Source organism: Pelobates fuscus, chromosome 6 (assembly GCF_036172605.1).
Source record: "Pelobates fuscus isolate aPelFus1 chromosome 6, aPelFus1.pri, whole genome shotgun sequence".
NCBI lineage: Eukaryota > Metazoa > Chordata > Amphibia > Anura > Pelobatidae > Pelobates > Pelobates fuscus.
In genome coordinates, this window is record NC_086322.1 from 216,650,658 (window position 1) to 216,671,660 (window position 21,003).

The 21,003-nt window shown below is 40.9% G+C and overlaps 1 protein-coding gene across 2 annotated transcripts in view; it reads left to right on the forward strand.

Moving 5' to 3' along the window:
• Positions 1-21,003, forward strand: part of STAP1 (signal transducing adaptor family member 1) — a 115,428-nt gene that overhangs the window by 51,136 nt on the left and 43,289 nt on the right. The window contains exons 4-6 of one of the 2 annotated variants that reach the window (XM_063425337.1): positions 679-735; positions 3,541-3,716; positions 20,790-20,930. In XM_063425337.1, coding sequence (XP_063281407.1) covers positions 679-735; positions 3,541-3,716; positions 20,790-20,930 — 374 coding nt within the window. The remainder of the gene's footprint in view (positions 1-678; positions 736-3,540; positions 3,717-20,789; positions 20,931-21,003) is intronic. The other variant, XM_063425338.1, reaches the window with a different exon arrangement.

A 21,003-nucleotide genomic window follows, 5' to 3' on the forward strand; every position in this document is an offset into this window, starting at 1 on the left:
AGGCTTAACACCTATTGGAGTAACACATACCATTACAAACCAAGTTCCAGTTGTTACACCAAGAAACTCCCAGAGAATTTGCCCAGGTTGAAATATTTTTTTTGTGCTACCTCAGTTCTTCCTCATTACTGGAAGTCTGATACTGTTCCGTGTACGACTGAGATTTTACAAAATGTCTTTCAAATTAAGTGTTGTGAATCAGCCTGTAGATCATATTCTGCTGCTGTTAATTTACGGAAACCTGAATGAGCACTCTGAGAGGAGTACGTCAGGGGCCATTTTGGTCTATACGTTTTTCTTTGGACCTAGACCAGACCGGATGGCAAAATATTATTGTCTTAGCTTTATTTTTTCACAAAAGCACCAACTTCTCGCAACACATGTGACATTTTAACGTTATAATTTATACATTTTACTACTATAATATTTATTTAACATATATTTACAACATACTATTGGATGATGTTTGTTAATTGTATTCCCCCATTTTTGTTATTGATATTTTAATTCCTATTTTGTTTACATTGTATTATTATTGACAAAATGTATTAATAAAATATATTTGAAACAAATTGGTAAAACATAACATGTATAAATGGTAACATAACATAGGGACATTTTTTTTTTTTTACAATAAAATGAAAGTAAAAAAAAAATATTTAAATTTTAATTGCACAGACAGAACTTACAGAAGAAGCTGAAGAGTGGAAGGGCTTCATTCTCACGGTGGTTGAGGTACCCTGATATATTGATATATTAATATTTGAATCTGTTAAGGAAGATTTTGTTAATTTTTACTAGTTTAAGCAGCAGTGCTCCAGTAAATACAATGTACCAAACTTGTTGCTGAATCATTCCATCCCAATCTCTTTGCTTTAGTGCTTTAGGAGTGTTACAAAGAGTGTTTCTTATTTTTTCATTTTGAAAATAGTGCAGATTTCTATAGGTAATTGACACCTTTATAAATTCACCTAGTTTCACCCCCCTGGCTTTCAAGCAGACAACTGGTTATGTTACTTCCTGGTTGTTTAGCTCAGTGGAGCTAAACTCAAGAGGTAGCAATAACCCAGAAGACCCTGCCTTGCAAAAAGACTTCTCATTTGGGAAGTCTGTGATTGGACAGCCAAAGATAGCCTGGGCGGTATTAGAAGGGGAGGGTTTGCAAAGGCAGCAGATGAGAGATCTACATGTTTTGCAAGTGGTTTTCAGATTTACTCCTAATAAAAAAAATGCATATGTAAATGCATGCAATGTTTCGTTCAGGGTTTATCTACTAAGCAGTGATTTGTATTTATTTTATATATATTATATATTATTATGTGTCCCTTTAAACTATTGGCCAATATAGATGTGGTGCAGTAGCTTTTTTTATTTTTGATATACACTACTACTATTTTGGCAAAATGTGATAATAGGCAGAGCTTCTGTTGCCATTTTACTTCAGGCATTTTTGTGATGCTCATAAAAGGCCTATGGTACCTCAGTGGGCATGCATGAGATCATCTGTGGAAGAACCTGTGGCCTTCTACAGACCTACTAGTTCTGTCTCACATATTGAGTAGCTATGAATCTGCTAGGATTTTCTAAACAAGGAGCCAGAAGAAGATGGCAGTATTGTAGAGTGAGTGGTTTAAGTGAGTATATCTGCCTTCTTCTTGTTACCTCAACTGTAAGCATAATTGTCTTTCATACTGGGGCTTTTGCAAACATTACGCAGGAGATAGTCCACAGAAGATATTTCCCTCTGAAATGTTTCAAGCTACCTCCAGACTGATCTGAATAAGCTCCAAATCCAACATCATTCCAATACTGCTGTATGTCCTTAAAATAGCGCAGATTAATTAAAAAAAATATTTTGTGCGTCATAATTATCCGAATGTCAAACCCTTATGTACTATTTGGATAATTTATCTTTGAAAGGAAATTAAAACATTTTGGTGTTATTACCTTAAAGGTACAAATGTGTAATCCTGACCCTACAGTGTTAATACTAATATTTAGGTAGCATGCCTCCCACTTAAAAGTAAAAAAAAAAGTACTTTGTTTCCATGTGATGATGCTGGCCCCACCCATCTTACACGCAGTTAAGTACCTCTGCATATTCCTACCATTGAGTTGGTTAGGTGTACTTGTGTATATATTTTTTTTTTTGTGCATTTTTTTCTTCTTTATACAGATGCTGGCCCCACCCCTGGTCCGCCTCCCTTGGCTGAAATCGTCAGAATTGATTATCTCAGCCAATCCAATGCTTTCCCTTAAGAAAAGCATTGATTGGCTGAGATTGTCAAGGGGTTTGGGCCGAATGCTGGCTTGGCCAATCAGCATATTCTCATAGAGATGCATTGAATCAATGCATCTCTATGGCAAAAGTTCAGTTTTAACATGCAGAGCATGGAGACGCTGAATGTCCATGTCGTACACTGTGCAGGACTGCCCCAAGAAGCACCTCTAGTGGCCATCTAATGAGTGGCCACTGGAGGTGTCTCTAGACTGCAATGTGAACACTGCCTTTTCTATAGAAAGGCATTGTTTACAACAATAACGTTGCAGGGACTGACTATACTCACCAGAACAACAACACGAAGCTGTAGTTGTTCTGGTGAATATAATGTCCCTTTAATTAATCTCGGATTGGCAGTTTGCCTTTATGGAATATCTGGATTGCAGATATTCATTGATTTTTGCTATGGTATTATACAGGAGTACTTGATAGCATAAATTGCAGTAGTAAATACAATTTGCTTTAATGTTATCAGTAGCATAAATAGGTGTAGTAAGCCCACCCAACATTTCACCTTTCTATTTATTTTAGCTACTTCAAAGAATCCTTCACTGAAAGTAAAAAAAAAAAAAAAAAAAAAAAAAAAAAAGTGAAAGCTATGAAGATGACATGACATGACATGGGTCATGCATCACTTTGAGACAACTGTCTCATTCAAAAGCTTTAGCTTTGAATGAGACAGTTGACTCACTCTGCAAGCTGGAAAAAAGCTGGTACATATGATTTTTAAAACCTATTTATTTATCTTCATATTTACCTGCTTCTTCTTTCTTATGCTTTCCACAGCCACTCCAGGGGGGACACTAAGCTAACCAATCAGTGTCCTATTCCTAGGAATGTTGGAAATTGCATTGGGCATGCCTGGCAGATTTAGACATGTGCATTTGTTAGATCTCTTCATTTTGCAACATCTTGACAGGGGGTGAAGAGAAGGTTGTCTGATCATGCATGAATCATTCAGTGCAAGCTCAAGTGTCAGGATTCTCTCTCCTGTTTCTGTCAAACTGAATTGGGTAGGGAAGGGGGCTGGGGGGAAGCTGAAGAAACTCAGTGAGAGCTGTGTCAGAAAATGCAATCTAGCCAGGTTTCTAGTAAGTTTCTAAGTGTTTATTTTATACTTTTCAAAGTTTTTCTTACTTTGTATATTTGTTTAAATGTGTTTTCACTGCAGTTTTAAATAAGGCAAGTCCTGTCCCTTTAAGACAGGCATATGAAACAAGCAAGGTGTTTAATAATAATGATATTTACTTTGTGTTTAGATGTCTGTTCCAAATTTTTTGGCATTGTTACCTGGACAATTAATCAGACTTAAAGAAGTTCTAGATAAAGAGACATCCAGAAGGGCTTCTGAAGTGCAGGAAAAAGAAACACCTTTATCTCCAGATGTGTCTTCGGAAGAATATGAAACGTGTACAGATGTACCCAGTATGCCTTTGTAAGTGGCATTTATAATATCAACAGTTTGATACTCCATATTGTGTACAAGCGATATTATTATAAAGACTGTAGCAATGTGTATAGTGACTGTCACGTTATATTGCACATAGTGTATAGTGGGTATAACTATACGCTATAACGCTGCTATACTGTAATAGTGCACAAAATCAACCAATGGCCAGCACTAGGCTCCCCTCTTTTGGATTATGCTACATTGTAAATTAAGATATTAAGCATTTCAATTTAAAAAAAGTATATATATCACGATTGAGACATTATCCTTCTTCTTGAAAGAAGGTATCTGCTGTTTGGACCTGCACCGTCACTCAACAAATACACTAGTTCTGGAGAGGGTGTGCTTGCCCTGTTTAATTCTACTGTGCTAGCCCTATGGTTTTTTATCGGATACTGTAAAAGTGTATGTGAAGAAGATACCACTTTAATCTAGGTTCCCAAGGCCATGCAAGTAGGTTTTATATTTCTATATAATGAATATATTTGAGTAATACTTGTGGTACGAGACACACAAAGGGGTTGAGGTAAGTAGGAGACACACAAAGGGGTGTAAAACACACTAAAGGGGGGGATAAAATAATCTAAAGGGTGGTAGGAAATTCAAAGGGGGGTTTCAAGATAAACCGATGAAGATGCATTTTTTTTGGTGGGGTGGGGGTCAGGCGGCAAAATGCTTGGTTTCATGTGCATCCAAAATTCCTTGCACCGGCCCTGACTACAATAGCACTTTTCCTTAGAAATTTAGATTTGTTTTTTGTTATAATATTTGAAGCTGTATCAACCACAGTTCTTCAATTTCAAGTTAAGGAAAGTGAAAACATGCCAGCTTAAGGATCTACAAATGATTAAATTGTCATGTGTAAGTAACATAATATATTCAATCACAACACCTATCCTCGTACATTTGTAATCGTACCTGATAATTTGGTATCTCGCAGTTTGATCTGTACCTATTTGACCAAGTACAAATTGATCACCACTATGTTTGGATAAAACTGCAATGCCCCTTCTGACCCTGTTGATCGATGCAGAAAAGACTTTCGACAGGGTCGGATGGGGATATATGAATAAAGTTTTAACTGCATTCGGGTTGGAAGGTTGGATTGCACTTGCAATCGGGGCTCTCTATAAAGGTCCATCAACAAGAATAATAGGATATGATATATGCTCACAATGGTTCGACGTTAACAACGGGACGAGACAGGGGTGTCCACTATCGCCCCTGCTATACATTCTCTCAATCGAACCATTCGCCATAACCATCAGAGAAAATTTAGGAATAAGAGGTATGATAATAGAAGAAGTAGAAGCAAATATATGTCTTTACGCAGATGACTTATTGATCTCAATTAGTGATGTCCGGAACGGTTCGCAGGCGAATAGTTCCTGTTGGACATAGCTTGTTCGCCACGGACGGCGAACATATGTGATGTTCGGTCCGCCCCCTATTCGTCATCATTGAGTAAACTTTGACCCTGTACCTCACAGTCAGCAGACACATTCCAGCCAATCAGCAGCAGACCCTCCCACCTCCTAGACAGCATACCATTTAGATTAATTCTGAAGCTGCAATCTTTTTTTTTGTGTGTTTATTATACATTATCCTCCATAGCCAGTAACCTGTGTTTATTATACATTATCCCCCCCCTCCCATAGCCAGTAACCTGTGTTTATTATACCCCATAGTCATTTATCGTTGGACCTAGGCAGCATGATGTCTTAGGCCGGCCCAGAGAGTGAGTGAATGAATAATATAATATATATGTTCAGAAACATATTAGTAATATATGTAAATTGGGTTCATGCAAAGAGGGTGAAAAGGTATTAAAGAAAAACACACTTTTTGCATCAAATTTACAAAGCCAAACTTTTAAAAGCTTTCCTCATTTCTTTCTCGGGATGAGGAATATATCGGTTGTAGACTGAGGATTTCCATCTGCCCAATCTTTTAATAATATGCACTGGAGTGTCAGTGTTGAAGGAGACTGAAGCTGCCCCTATTCTAAATGAAAGACCCAGGACATGGATACAACCCAATCTTAGGAGTAGTGTTCTGATGTAGAAGATGAATTTAGCCGTAGTCAGAGGGATTCAGTGAGCGTAGTGGTGAAATGTGTGTGGCATGACTGAGTGTGGGTAAGTTAGAGTCAAGTATTTTAACTGGGCACTAGTTCTAGGTGGGATAAAGTGGTATAGCGGATGGATGAGTAGTTTGGTTCGTTTTAGAGGTTTGTAGAGAAAGTATATAGTGATCATGATTTTTAGCGATATCCAATATTTTTAAGGTGGTCTCAAACAAACCTAAAATGCTATATAAAATTTGTGGGAATATCGAATAGTTGTGTACAGTAAATCAGAGAGGGCTCAGAATATTGAACCATCGATCGGTAACCTGGATGAAGTAGGGGGTCTGTTTTATTAAATACGCGGTAATATGCTTTTAATGGGATAGGACGTTAGGAAAGGTGTGTGATTGGGATAAGTGGCTGTGGCTGTATTTACCTTATCCTGGGACTGACCTGGCTCCTAAGCGTGAGCTGCGCGTGGCTGGATCACTCCTGCCTCCACACGAGCCGCATGCTGCTTGATCTCCTCTTCTGACTTAGCCGCGTGCACTGACCGCAGTGACCGGTCACGTGGCCCGCCTGGCACTAGGAGCACGGCTCGAGTCACGAGCTCGCTCTTAAAGGGGCAGTGGGAGCCAAAAGTTGATTCAGGCTCCCGTTGGCCCACGTCATTCCAGCACCCCCACACACTAACGTTTTGGGGGCACAATAGCTTGCATTTAAAAAAAACTAATTTTTTTTGACAGTAATATAACAGCAGTCAGTTTCCTTCACACGTGTGCGTTTCAGGGCCTGCCAGGGCACAGTGTCACACCAGTGCAACTCATATATCTGGTGTAACATTAGTGTACATTTTTTTAAAAAAAATACAGGGGGCTTGTTTTCACCTTTCGGGGACCCTTGGTGTTGTACGTGGCTGGGTGGAGGAAGAGACCTTCAATGACATCAGTGAGGACAAGGAACGGGACACGGCTAGCTTGGTATCCAACCTTGTGCAAATGGGGAGTTTGCGGTTGTGTAAATGGACTGTTTGCGGTTGTTTGCGGTGTGTAAACCGGGAATTTTGGTCTGTCACTGTGAAGCGGGCGTAACCCTTACACTACCTGATCGATACAACATCATACCTGATGTTTTAAAGCACATTATTCCAAACAATTTAGGAATGTTAGGTGATTTATGCCCTTTATGGATTAAAACCAGACTCTGCATCAACTATGTAATTTTCCATGGGAGTTTTGCATGCCACAGTCCAGGTGTTAATCCCCTTGAAACAACTTTTCCATCACTTTTGTGGACAGAAAGAGTCCCTGTGGGTTTTAAAATTCGCCTGCCTATTGAAGTCTATGGCGGTTCGCCGGGTTCGCCCATTCGCGAACATTTGCGGAAGTTCGCGTTCGCCGTTCGGGAACGGAAAATGTTATGTTCTCGACATCACTAATCTCAATTACAGATCCTGATATTTCACTTTTTCATTTAATGCAAGAGAGAAAAAAATTACGGAGATGTTTCAAACTATAAGCTAAATCTTCATAAAACTATTGCTTTAACAATTAATATAAATTCTCATGTGCTAGGTTCTCTTCCAGAGAAATATAATTTCCAGTGGACTAAAAAAGAGTTCCAATATTTAGGAATTACTATTAAGGCAAACCCTCAAAAAGTAGTAGAGACCAATTTTTAAATTTTTTTAAAATACACTAATAAAACTTTAAAAGAATGGCGCCCCTTAGAAATCTCCTGGTGGGGAAGAGTCAACACAATAAAAGCATATGTTATCCCCAAATGGGCCTATATTTTCAACATGATTCCATTGAAAGTTCCAAAACCTTGGTTAGATATGCTTCAATATTCACTTTCTAATTTTATTTGGAATGGAAAAACACCAAGAATAAAATCCCAAATTTTAACAAAAAAATGAATCCAGGAGGAATGGCATTTCCACTCCTTAAAGATATATTTATATAGTGCTAATATTATTTCCCATATACAAAAATTCTATATTTCAGACACTAGAAAACAACCATGGTATCAGATAGAATCAATTAGAACAAAAGAGAATGATCTAGCCCTTCTAATTTGGGACGATAAAACTAACTATAAGATTCATGTAATGCAATTTAATTCTACGATTGTATCCCATCTTATCGAAGAATGGCAACGAATCAAAAAGAAATTGAAGGAGCAAATGTTTGGGCTATGGAAAGAGTTATCCCTGATATAAACCTCTCCAAATGGAGAGCTTATAAAGAGATCTATATTAAAGATCTCCTTCAAAGTAGCAAATTGTTGCCATTCAACAACCTCAAATCTAAATTCAATATATCTGACATAGACATAGTCTTTTCTTACATGAGAGTAAGAGGATTTCTAAATGAGTCCTTATTAAGAAAGCAAGGCGATATAAACAATTTGGTTTATAGAATTTTTGACAAAAAGGAAACAAAATAAATATGTTCCACCATTGCTATTGATTTGATCAGACAAATGTACTCAGATACTTACCCCACAGCTAAAAAAACAATGGGGAAAATATCTTAATATGAAATTATCTGATAGGACTTGGTGCTCACTTATGAAATTACTTAGAAAACATATACATTGTCTAAATTTAATTGAAACTTTTTTTAAAGTTCTCCACAGGTGGTACCTAGTACCAACAAGGCTGGCTAAGATAGCCACGTCTAATTCCTCCCTGTGTTGGAGATGTCTAACACATGAGGGAGACATGTTACATATCTGGTGGGGTTGCCCAAAAATTTCCATCCTATGGGAATCAATATATAATTTTTTAGAGTTCTTCAAAAATGCCCACAGGTAGGTCTACTCCATCTCAATTGGGATAGACTCCCAAAAGACCAATTAATATTGACCAATATTGAATCAATACAATATTAAATGTATTGATTCCAGCCAATAATTGTTTAAGATTGCTATGTTTGTTAGGTATGTCTTGTTACGAGTTAAGTAATTTAAATCTTTTTTCGTATATACATTAATGATAACTAAAGTAATTTTGTGTATGTAGCGGTACTTACCCTCTCCTGGGGCCGGGCGAGGTCCTCCTTCTCCGCCGCACGCCGTCCTGCATCTGAAGGGGAGGCGTGCACGGACCGCGAGAAGCAGCCACGTGACGCGCCTGGTACAGGGAGCGCACCGTGCATAGCGGGCGCGCATTTAAAGGGACAGCGGGAGCAAAAAAATAAAAAGGTCTCCCATTGGCCCATGTCATTCCACATTCCCCATACTCTCACGTATTGGGGCGTGGATATGACAAGGGCCAATCAAATCAATCTAATAGGTATTTATACTCACCTTTCCCTAAGCTCCCTGCCCTATTGTGGTTTCTGGTTCAGTTCCCTTTAGTGCTTGTATTGTTCAGTTGTGGTTTTTGGTGCTAGACCTTGGCTTTGTTCCTGACTCCGTTTTCTCTTTATCCCTGCTTGTCTTGTTCGCCGGTTTGCTCTCCTGTGTACCAGTCCTTGGCTTGTTCTAGTTTACGCTTTCTCTCTGTCCCCTTGACCTCGGCTCGTTCTGGTCTCTGTCTTTTCTTGTCCTCGTCAAGTCCGGCCATTCTAAGGCCCGGTAAGACGTATCCTGTTTTCTTGCCTCTAGACTATCTGGACTATTCTTGCGTGTTGGGGTATATTACCATGACATTACGATAGGGCCATGGACCCCGCAGGTTTAGGACAACAGATGGCCACTCATGAGGCTAGATTTGCAGAACAGGATCACCGTATGGATCAGATGGCTCAAGCCATCCAGACACTTTTATCCAGAACAGCTCCGGTACCTGTACCAGCGCCTCCTGTAACCCCTGTACCAGACACAGCTAATATGCCTAATGCTTCAGCACATCTAACCCCTCCACCTAGGTATGGAGGGGATGCTAAGACCTGCAGGAGTTTCCTTAATCAAGTGGAATTCCACTTTAAGATGTATCCACGTTCATTTCCCACTGATAGATCTAAGGTGGGTTTTCTTATGCACCAGCTTACTGATAAAGCACTTGAGTGGGCAAATCATATTTGGGAGGCTAATGGACCTATGGTACATGATTTCAATAGCTTCCTTACGGCTTTTCGTAGAACCTTTGACACAACTAAAAGGTCAAAGAATGCAGCCAGGGCGTTAATGAGAATTAAGCAAGGATCTAAGTCTGTAGCTGATAATACTATTCAGTTCCGTACCCTTGCTTCACAGGTAGATTGGACTAACAATGGGCTTACTACTGCGTTCATGGAAGGTCTGAAACTATATTGGATGAGGTAGCAGTTAGGGATCTTCCTGTACCCTTAGAGGACCTTATCGACTATCTCATCGATATAGATAACAGGATTCGTGACAGGCTATATACCAAGTCTAGAAATAGACGCTTTGTTTCCTTTAATACGCCTAGAGCTGAAACTCCTGAGGGATCTAAAGGATCAGAGGAAGAACCCATGCAGTTAGGGGTTGCTAAACTTACTGATGCTGAAAAACTATAGGAGAAAGGAGGGACTTTGCCTTTATTGTGGTAGGAAGGGCCATATGAGACAAGAATGTCCCGTGTGTCCGGAAAACTATCGCACCTAAGACCGTATAGGGGACAGGCCTTGGGTGTGACATCAGAGTCCTCACATTTGCCTCTTAATAAATAGCTTCTCCCTGTTTCCCTGCATCTTGAAAAAAACTGCAAGCAGGGAATATACCAGCCCTGGTTGATTCTGGTGCGGCCGAAAACTTTATAGATTCCGGCTTTGTTAGGGAAAATAACATACCCACTAGAGAGAAGAAAACACCCTTGGCCGTTGAGGCCATAGATGGTAGACCATTATGCTCCCCAGTTATCACACATAAAAATTAACCATTGCGTATGTCTACAGGGTTGTTACACTCAGAAACCATTCGGTTTCAGATCATTACTTCTCCCTCCTCTCACCTCGTGTTAGGGTATCCTTGGTTGCGTTCTCATAATCCCACTATTGACTGGGAGTCAGGACAAATAGTATCTTGGAGTGATGCTTGCCAAGAGTCTTGTATTGTTAAAATCACCCCTTTGAATTCTACTAATATTCCTCCTGTGTCTGTTATACCTCCTCAGTACATGTCTCTTAAGTCTGTTTTTTGATAAAAGGGAGGCTGAAAAGTTGCCACCTCACAGACCCTACGACTGTGCTATTAATCTGTTACCTGTTGCTATACCTCCAAAGGGAGAGTGTATCCTTTGTCTCCTCAAGAAAATCTTGTTATGGAGGAATATATTAAAGAATCGTTACAAAAGGGATTTATAAGAAGATCCTCTTCTCCGGCAGGGGCTGGTTTCTTCTTTGCTTTTAAGAAGGATGGCGATTTAAGACCTTGTATCGACTATAGGGACCTTAATAAAATCACCGTCAAAAATGCGTACCCTATACCCTTAATCACGGAATTATTTGACAGGCTTAAACAAGCCACTGTGTTTACTAAACTGGACCTTAGGGGTGCTTACAATCTCATACGTATCAAAAAGGATCATGAATGGAAGACCGCATTCTATACCAGGAGTGGTCATTATGAATATACTGTGATGCCCTTTGGTCTTTGTAACGCCCCAGCAGTATTTCAAGAATTTATTAATGATGTCCTACGTGAGTACATACACACATTCGTAATCGTGTACTTGGATGACATATTAATATATTCACCTGATTTACATACTCATCACATGCATGTTAAATTAGTTTTGAGGACTCTTCTTGTTAACGGTCTATATTGTAAACTCGAAAAATGTTAATTTGATCAATCAGAAGTCCAATTCTTGGGTTATATAATCTCTGCTAAGGGTTTTCATATGGATTCCAAGAAACTTTCTGCTATCATGGAATGGCCTCTACCTCAGGGTTTGAAACCCATTCAGCGTTTTCTTGGTTTTTCGAATTATTATAGGCGCTTTATTAAAGGGTTTTCTGCCATTGTAGCACCTATAACCCAAATGACTAAAAAGGATGGTAATACTCATGTCTGGACACCGGAAGCGCTTGAGGCCTTTGAATTCCTTAAAGCTACATTTGCTTCTGCCTCTATTTTACAGCATCCTGTCCCTTCTTTGCCTTTTATTCTTGAAGTTGATGCTTCTGATATTGGGGTGGGTGCTATATTGTCTCAAAGAGAATCTTCAGAAAGGCCTTTACATCAGTGTGGTTTCTTTTCCAAGCAGATGTCTAAAGCCGAAAAGAATTATGACATAGGCAATCGGGAACTCCTTGCCATTATTTTAGCACTTAAGGAATGGAGGCATCTTTTGGAAGGCACTAAGGATCCTATCCTCATACTTACAGGTCATAAAAATCTTTCCTACCTTAGTGAAGCCAAGAGATTGTCTTCTAGACAGGCCAGGTTGTCTCTGTTTTTGTCTCGTTTCAATTATATCATCACCTACAGACCGGGTGATCGTAATACTAAAGTTGACACTCTGTCCAGACAGTTCGAAACTACCGACAAACAAGAGCTTGATACCCCTGTCATTCCCCCGGACAGGATCATCGCTACTACTGTCCTTTCTATTTCTGAGAAACCTGCTGATAAATTGTTTGTCGATGTTCCTGAAAGGCAGGAAATCATGTCACTCTATCATGACACCAGAACCGCTGGTCACCCTGGTATCGCTAAAACCTTTACAGCAGTGTCTAGATATTTCTGGTGGGCCTCCTTGCGCAAGGACGTCACCGATTACGTACGGGCATGTGTTACTTGTGCCAGTATGAAGTCTTCACATAATGTTCCTTGTGGGTTGTTGCATCCGTTACCCATACCCGAGAAGCCTTGGTCTAATCTGTCCATGGATTTTATTGTTGAGTTGCCCCCTTCGAATGGTAAAAGTCATCCTGATGATCGTGGATAGATTGTCTAAGATGGCTCATTTTGTCTCTCTTGTAAAATTACCCTCATCTAAGGAACTCGCCTCTATCTTTGACAGGGAGGTGTTTAGGTTACACGGTATACCTGAGTCTATTGTATCCGATAGCGGTAGCCAATTTATTTCTAGATTCTGGAAGGCCTTTTGTTCAGAGATGGGTATTACCCTCTCGTTTTCCTCAGCTTACCACCCCCAGTCCAATGGAGCTGCTGAACATGCCAACCAATCGTTAGAGCAGTACCTTCGCTGTTTCGTATCCCACCATCAGAACAATTGGGCTGACCTGCTTCCTTGGGCTGAGTTTGCTCGTAATAACGCTACTCATGAATATTCCGGTATTGGCCCTTTCTACGTTGTTTATGGCCGGCATCCTGTTCTTCCATCTGCATTCACCTTGCGGGGCATGCCAGTTTTGGATGAGCATTTGGTCGGTTTGCGTGCTACCTGTGAGCAGGTTCAGCGTTCTTTAGTGGATTCTGCTGCTCGTCAGAAGGTTCAGGCTGACAAACATTGTAGAGCTGCTCCTTCCTATGTTGTGGGGGATAAGGTTTGGCTTTCTACTCAGAGCATCCGCCTTTGTGTGCCTTCTATGAAGCTGGCTCCTCGTTTTATTGGTCCTTTTCGTGTCTTGCATAAAGTTAATCATGTCTCTTATGCCTTGGATCTTCCCAGTAACCTGCATATTCCTAAAGTCTTTCACACTTCCTTGTTGAAACCGCTCCTGTGTAACCGTTATACCCAAAATGTTCCCCCTCCTCCTCCTGTTTCTGTGGAGGGTCATGAGGAATTTGAAGTGGCTGCCGTACTTGACTCTCGTTTTCTCCGGGGTCGCCTCTAGTACCTGGTGCATTGGAAGGGATATGGGCCGGAGGAACGCAGTTGGATCTCCGCTGACGCTGATCACGCTCCTCGCCTTTTGCGCTCCTTCCATTCTCGTTTTCCTGGGGGGGCCAGGTCCTCCCCGCCCGGTGGGCGTGTCTTCAGGGGGAGGGGGTACTGTAGCGGTACTTACCCTCTCCAGGGGCCGGGCGAGGTCCTCCTTCTCCGCCACACGCCGTCCTGCATCTGAAGGGGAGGCGTGCACGGACCGGGAGAAGCCGCCACGTGGCACACCTGGTACTGGGAGCGCGCCGCGCATAGCGAGCGCGCATTTAAATGGACAGCGGGAGACAAAAAAATAAAAAGGTCTCCCATTGGCCCATGTCATTCCACGTTCCCCAATCTCTCACGTATTGGGGGCGTGGATATGACAAGGGCCAATCAAATCAATCTAATAGGTATTTATACTCACCTTTCCCTTAGCTCCCTGCCCTATTGTGGTTTCTGGTTCAGTTCCCTTTAGTGTTTGTATCGTTCAGTTGTGGTTTTTGGTGCTAGACCTTGGCTTTGTTCCTGACTCCGTTTTCTCTTTATCCCTGCTTGTCTTGTTCGCCGGTTTGCTCTCCTGTGTACCAGTCCTTGGCTTGTTCTAGTTTACACTGTCTCTCTGTCCCCTTGACCTCGGCTAATTCTGGTCTCTGTCTTTTCTTGTCCTCGTCAAGTCCGGCCATTCTGAGGCCCGGTAAGACTTATCTTGTTTTCTTGCCTCTAGACTATCTGGACTATTCTTGCGTGTTGGGGTATATTACTGTGACAGTGTATTTATGAATGTTATGAAAACAAAAAGAAAAATTATTTCAATAAAGAGAAATTAATGCTAAAACTGCAAGTGTTTAGTATTAAGGAATAGTGTGAAAGCTTAAGGATAGGGAGTCGATAGTGGACTAGTGTAGGGTAGTGCTGGTGGGGCGTTAAAGAAAGGTTATGAAATAACTTTAGCATTTAGGTAACCTCATGCCTTGTTTGGAAGTGGTTAGGTACAGTGACTTAAAGGAGCACTATAGTGCCAGGAAAACACTCGTTTTCCTGGCACTATAGGGCCATTAAGTCCCCCCACCCTCAGGGCCCTCCTCCCGCTTGGCTGAAAGGGTTAAAACCCCATCAGCCACTTGCCTTTCTCCAGGGCCGGCTCCCTCAGCGTTGGGGAATTCTCCTCCCTCTGCCGACGTCAGCTCTGAATGCACATGCGCGGCAAGAGCCTGGCGCGCATTCAAACCGCCCATAGGAAAGCATTTCTCAATGCTTTCCTATGGACATCCAGCGTCTTCTCACTATGATTTTCACCATGAGAATCGCGGAAGCGCCTCTAGTGGCTGTTAGTGAGACAGCCACTAGAGGCTGGATTAACCCTCAGTGAAACATAGCAGTTTCTCTGAAACTGCTATGTTTTCAGTTGCAGGGTTAAAACTAGAGGGACCTGGCACCCAGACCACTTCATTGAGCTGAAGTGGTCTGGGTGCCTATAGTGGTCCTTTAAATAAAAAGTTATGGAGCTGTTAGGTTTGAGATTAGTGTGAGTGATTAGAGAAAAGGTAAGACTAGCAGAATAGGCTTGGAAAGGGATCGGTTTAGAGAATCGCATAAGAGGTTAGTTTAAACTAAGGTAGTAGTTTAATAAAGTGTCCTAGATATACAGGCAAGGATTTCCAGATCAAACCTGGGTCACTGCACATGTAACTGTTACATGATGTTGTGCAGAACAGGTAACATACTGTGTGACAGATGATGAAGAAGATGCATTTCTTCATATTAACCACTTAAGGACACAACTTCAGAAGCTTGTCTTACACTTAAGGAGAAAGGCCATTTTTGCATTTTTTTGCTGTTTGTATTCAAACGCAATTTAAATCGCTGTCATTTATTGCAGCAACACATCTCATACATCATTTTTTTTTTAGAGGGCAAACAGGGCTTTAATTTGATGTCACATATACATAGATACATTCTCATTCATTATATAAAAATGCCAAATTGAAAAAAAAATGTAAAAAAATTCACCGTTTTTGCAATAATAGCGTGTGCATAATATGTCCAGCTTAGAAAAAGTAATTCAAAATAAATTCATTTATGTGTCTTGATTTATAGAGTACATCATATGTATAGGATTTCAGCTTAATTTGAAAGCTACAGGTCACAAAATACAAGGACTAAAATAAAATTTCAATTTGCAACAATTTTAGAATTTGGTATGTTTGTCTTGTAGGTTTAGTAGCCATCACAGGAAACAAAATTGCCACACTGAGTGTATATATTTATATAAAGTAGACATCAAAGGCTATTTACCTAAGGTTTGTTTGACACTTTTTACTTAGCCATTTCATCGCCAATCTCTGCTTAATATTGGAGTAAAATTGTGTTTTTTCTCTATTTTGGCATATGCACATATAACAAGATTTTTGTAATGTGTATTTCGTAAAGCTGGTGTGTGCTATTCCTGCACACAACCCCATATTGTGTTCAGCTACATCTGTTGAATATAACGATACCCCCATTGTATGCCTTTGGCACTTTTCTGTAAAGATACAGTGCCATATAAGAGACAAGGCTATTTCAGTTTCTATAGTTAGAATTTTCGTAGATGGATTTGACGGGTCTATATCTCATTTTAGGGTATTCTAGCAGTGTGACTGTTCAAATAACCCTGCAAAGGGCTTTCATTTGATAAAGCAGACACCCCAGGATATCTTATATGGTGTATATTGTGTCGTAACTTGTCACCATTTTTTCACCAATTTATGTCAATGTTTGTGGTGAGAGGAAGTGGGAGGGAAATTGCATTTTTACATATATGTTGCATTTTTGCTGAGTATTTCTTACACTTAATATGTACCACTGTCATAAAAATCCCCAAATTATACTCTTACACCTTCTGAGTAAAACATAAGCCCAATGTTTGAACTAGACACTATTTTGTGAAGTTACAGTGCTGTAAAAGAGACGTGACAAGTTCAGGTTTTTAAGTGTGAGTTTTCATGGAGGGTTTTGATACGTCCGTGTCCCACTTTGGAGCACTTGAGCAGGCTACATATTACAACTACACCATAAAGGCATACCCTTTCTAAAAGAAGACATCCCAGGGTATCTGAAAAGGCATATTTTGAACCTTAGCGAGGGATAATTTTTCCGCTTGCTTGTACCAAGTGTAGTGGTAATAAGCATTTTTTTCTGCCTTTTTGTGGACTTGTGTTTTGTATATGTGGACATGAAAGGGTCACATTTGAGACAGTAATTCCAGGTTCTTTTCAAACTTTGAATTTTTACTCTGTGTCCATGTCCCATTTTAGCAGGCTATATAATACAACTACCCCATAAATGCATACCATTTCTTGGTGGTACACTGCCCCTTTAATACGTATTAAAGAGAATCTATAGTCCTGAAAATAACAATCATTTTTTGGGACTATAAGGTTCCTGCTATTGTTGTGACCTTTGTTCATCAACCCCTACCCCACCTTTGGTGTTAAAAAGTTAAGTTACATGAAGTTTTCTTACCTTGTTTCTAGCACTGATACTGTGCTGCAGACACTCGCTCTGCCTTTGTATTCATCAGAATACCAGCATAATGTCTTTTGCAATCTTGTCCAATCCAATGATTCTCCTAGAGAAGCATATTGGGCAAGATACACATGTGGGGGGGCGGGGCCTGACTGCCATGGAGGGAAGACGTGCCTAACTGAAGCTCCCGACTAAGCTACGAAAAACAGGCTAAAAAGGCACCTCCAAACAGCATGAAACGGCATATATTGACCCAAAGCGACGACCTGACACTCAGTCCACACGGTGAACCGGTAATGCGGACCGTACACGGACGACAGGCAACAGGCTATACACGCGGAGGCATGTGGCCGGGTGCGCAACGGCGGGGAGCAGCGGCCGAGTTCACAGCCCGGAGTGACCCGAGAGCGGAGTGCCACACGCGGATACCCCGCAACCCCCCCTATGGACCGGTAGGGGTGATCCCGGTCCACTAATGGGAGCCCTCCCAGCCATGATAGGCTCACAGAAACCCGTCGGTGGGCCGAGAGACTCACCAAAGATGGCGGCGACCACGCGGCTTGCCAGCAGCCAGGACGAACAGGGATATGCGGCCAGGCTGGAGAGCATCTTTCAAGATTTTTGGCGTAAACTACAAGACAAGATGCTCCCTCCAGCCCAGACCTACTCGGCTGCCGATCTGCCACGGAAGCGACTGCCGGACTCACGACACGTACACCCGGAGCCCGCGCAACAACAAGCTCCACTATGGCGGCAAAGCAAAGCACATATGCACAGACAAGCAGGAATGAGGGACAAAAGGCGTACCCGCCCACGGCCTGCCTCACAACCACAAGCCACAGTAACAGGCACCGTCTGCAGGATCCTGGCTAGGCCTAGTGACCCGCCTCCGGACCCACAGCCTTCCCCACAGCGGCAGATGTGCGGCACCCATAAGCTACGACGGACCACCCGGAACCTCTATTACCTCACTGAGGCGAACATCGTTGGCCGCCCACAATGCCTTCCCAGGCCGAAGACCACATGGAGTAAATCTTCTAGGCACCGACCACATCGCCGGAGGAGCGCCCGTCGCGGGCGGCGGCAAGACACCCGAGCTCCCCATGGCGCCCGACAAAGGGATGACCTGGCCTCACCGAGACACCGAGTTAGTGGTACACAAGTGCAGGCCTTCCCAACGACCTGGGGCTGGAGGGCGACCGACACCCATCCGCACCCAGCTGCTCCCATGTGGACCCTCCAGAGAAGCGGCACCAACACCCAGGCGACCAGGGGAAACCCAGGGGTAGACATGGATCTGCCAAGCCGAGGTATTGGCTGACCGTGCTACATACCCTCGAGCAAGGTACCCATGTCCCCTTAAGGACGTGTAGTAAAACCCCAGCCTGCCAGGACTTAAACAGCGGTTAAAAATAATCTATAATATTGGTAAACGTTACTTAAGCTTAACGACCTAACTAAGCTATTCGTTTGATATAAATGTCTGAACAGGTGTTTGTTTTCCACATAATGCTACCGACTACACACCCAGCCTCAGACTTTAGGCCATTCCCTAGTCTAATTATTATGACCGTGCAACTCAGCATGCTGATTACGTGTGTTAGTCGTGTCAAGGGTACTAATAACCTGTCCTAACCATCACTACTGTTATGTTTTCGGAAAAATTAGCCGTTTATCTTGTTGTTCCCTAGCATGGTTCATCCAATCAAACAGTGTTACATAGCGACCACCTAACTTTATTAATATAATAGTACAGCTGCTGCCCCAGCTTAATAATTAAACGATACTCTGCTAACTATATCACTAAATCTTGATGTACTTGGGGATGTCCTATGCATGTCTAGAATGTAACCCAGCGTGAATATTACCCTATAGAACTCCCATATGCCTACCTAGCCTTAATCGACTGAAATACTCATCATAACTGACTAGCTTGCACCCAGCTTGATTTTGCTAATATTATTTTCTGTTTTGCTTACCGGTCGACGTTAAACCAGAATATATATATAAAAAAAAGAGGTACGAATACTAAGGAAATGTTAGTTACCATTGTTATTGAACCCTATACTGTATCCTAAATGCACATCTCCCTCTCTCTATTCTGTATCCCATCCATTATACCTCAATAAAATACAGATTGACAAAAAAAAAAAATACACATGTGCAAATGCAGCATCACCTACTAAATAGTTAACTGAATTCCATTATTTCCTATGAAGACTTAGCTTCAGAGTTTATTTTTTGGTGGTATTGCCTTTACTGTAAAGCACACCAGAATCATACAAAGTACATGCCATTCTACTTGGTAAATAGACCCAGTTATTTATATGTGATAAAGAAGAAAATGACATTTAAGAAACGCATTACAACAATTACAGAATTGCTTTGACCATTTAAGGGTCATGATGCTGTTTTTAAATTTGCTTGAGGAAATGACCGTTCTATTTTTGTGCCTAACATATTTTAGAAATATTTTGTTTAAGTTGAACGGCAACTTTTTTATGTGGTTAACTTACTTAGAACGACAAGGCATCATGAAAATGTTCTAAATATGAGGTGTGAAATATTTAACCGTATACTTTATTGTTGGAAACACATATGTAATACAGTTGAGCAAAACCTTACAAATGCATATTAATATTTTATTTTGATTTAATAGTTCAGATCCATATTGTAAAAATAAAAATATATATCTGAAATATCAAATAAGCACCAATGGGTAGAAAACTAAAATAAATAAATATCAAAGTCTTACTAAGCATAAGTAAGTATAAATAAACCTTAGAAAAGCTGTAGCTGCTTTTTCCTTTTCACTACGTCCACTGAGAAGGGGCTATACACCAGCAGTAGATCCAAGGGGTTCAAGTATAGTAGTCTAAAAAGTATTAATTTTCCCCTGCTTGATAACATTTCTGGAGACTTATTTGAAGCTTGGAGAGGTACTATAGGCATCCAAACACCTTTAGCTTAATAATGCCGTTTTAGTACCGCTGCAGTGTTACTGCTCAATTCTCTGCCTGTTAGGAGTTAAATTACTTTTGTTTCTATCCATACAGTTCTAGCTACACCTCTCATGGCTGTGATTCAAACCACCTGCATGAAAAAGAAGGTGTCACTGTCAATCAGATGTTAACTTGCTTTAGAAATTTATTTCACCTGCTTTGTAAATTGAACTTTAATTACGCACGAGAAGCTCCTGCAGGGTATAGAAGGCTATTAACATAGCAGGAGAAATTAAAACAGAATGTGAAATAAAGGAAGTTTAAACTTTAGATCTCTCATTACAGGAAGTATCTAAGAAAGCTGTGCAAGTCACATAGAGGAGGTTTGACTAAGGCTGCATAAACAAAGTGATTAATTCCTAAATGACAAATAATTGAGCAGAGAGACAGCAGGGGCATGAGTGATGCAAGAACACTCCTTCACTCAACTAAAGTTGTTTTAAGCTCTTTTCCTGTAGAAGATTAGCAAGGGTATCTGCACTGTGGTTCTAGGTAAGTACCAAATTGAAGATTGTTAGGATAGCTTAAAGACGATGGTTGGTTTGTTTCTCCCTCACATTCTGAAGTTTGATCAAGGCATCTCTTCATTTCAGCAAAACAAATGCAATATTTTTTTTATAGCAAAACAATTGCCATATGATAAAACTGAGCAACAATCTATGTTTAGATTTCCCTAATTGTTTGATCAATATCCTGAGTATGATATAATGATATGTATTTTATTGCCTTTTCTCAAGGTGCTTTCACAATGTGACTCGTGCAGAGGCTGCAGAAATACTCACGAAGACAGAGAGTTTGGGAAGCCTCATTCTAAGACCTGGTGGTGGTGCAGAAACAAAGAACTACGCCATATCTATAAGAGAAAATTCTGAGTATGTGTACATTACTTATTACATTAATTAACATATCATTCACATATTGTATGCATAAAATAACAACTATTGGGAATCC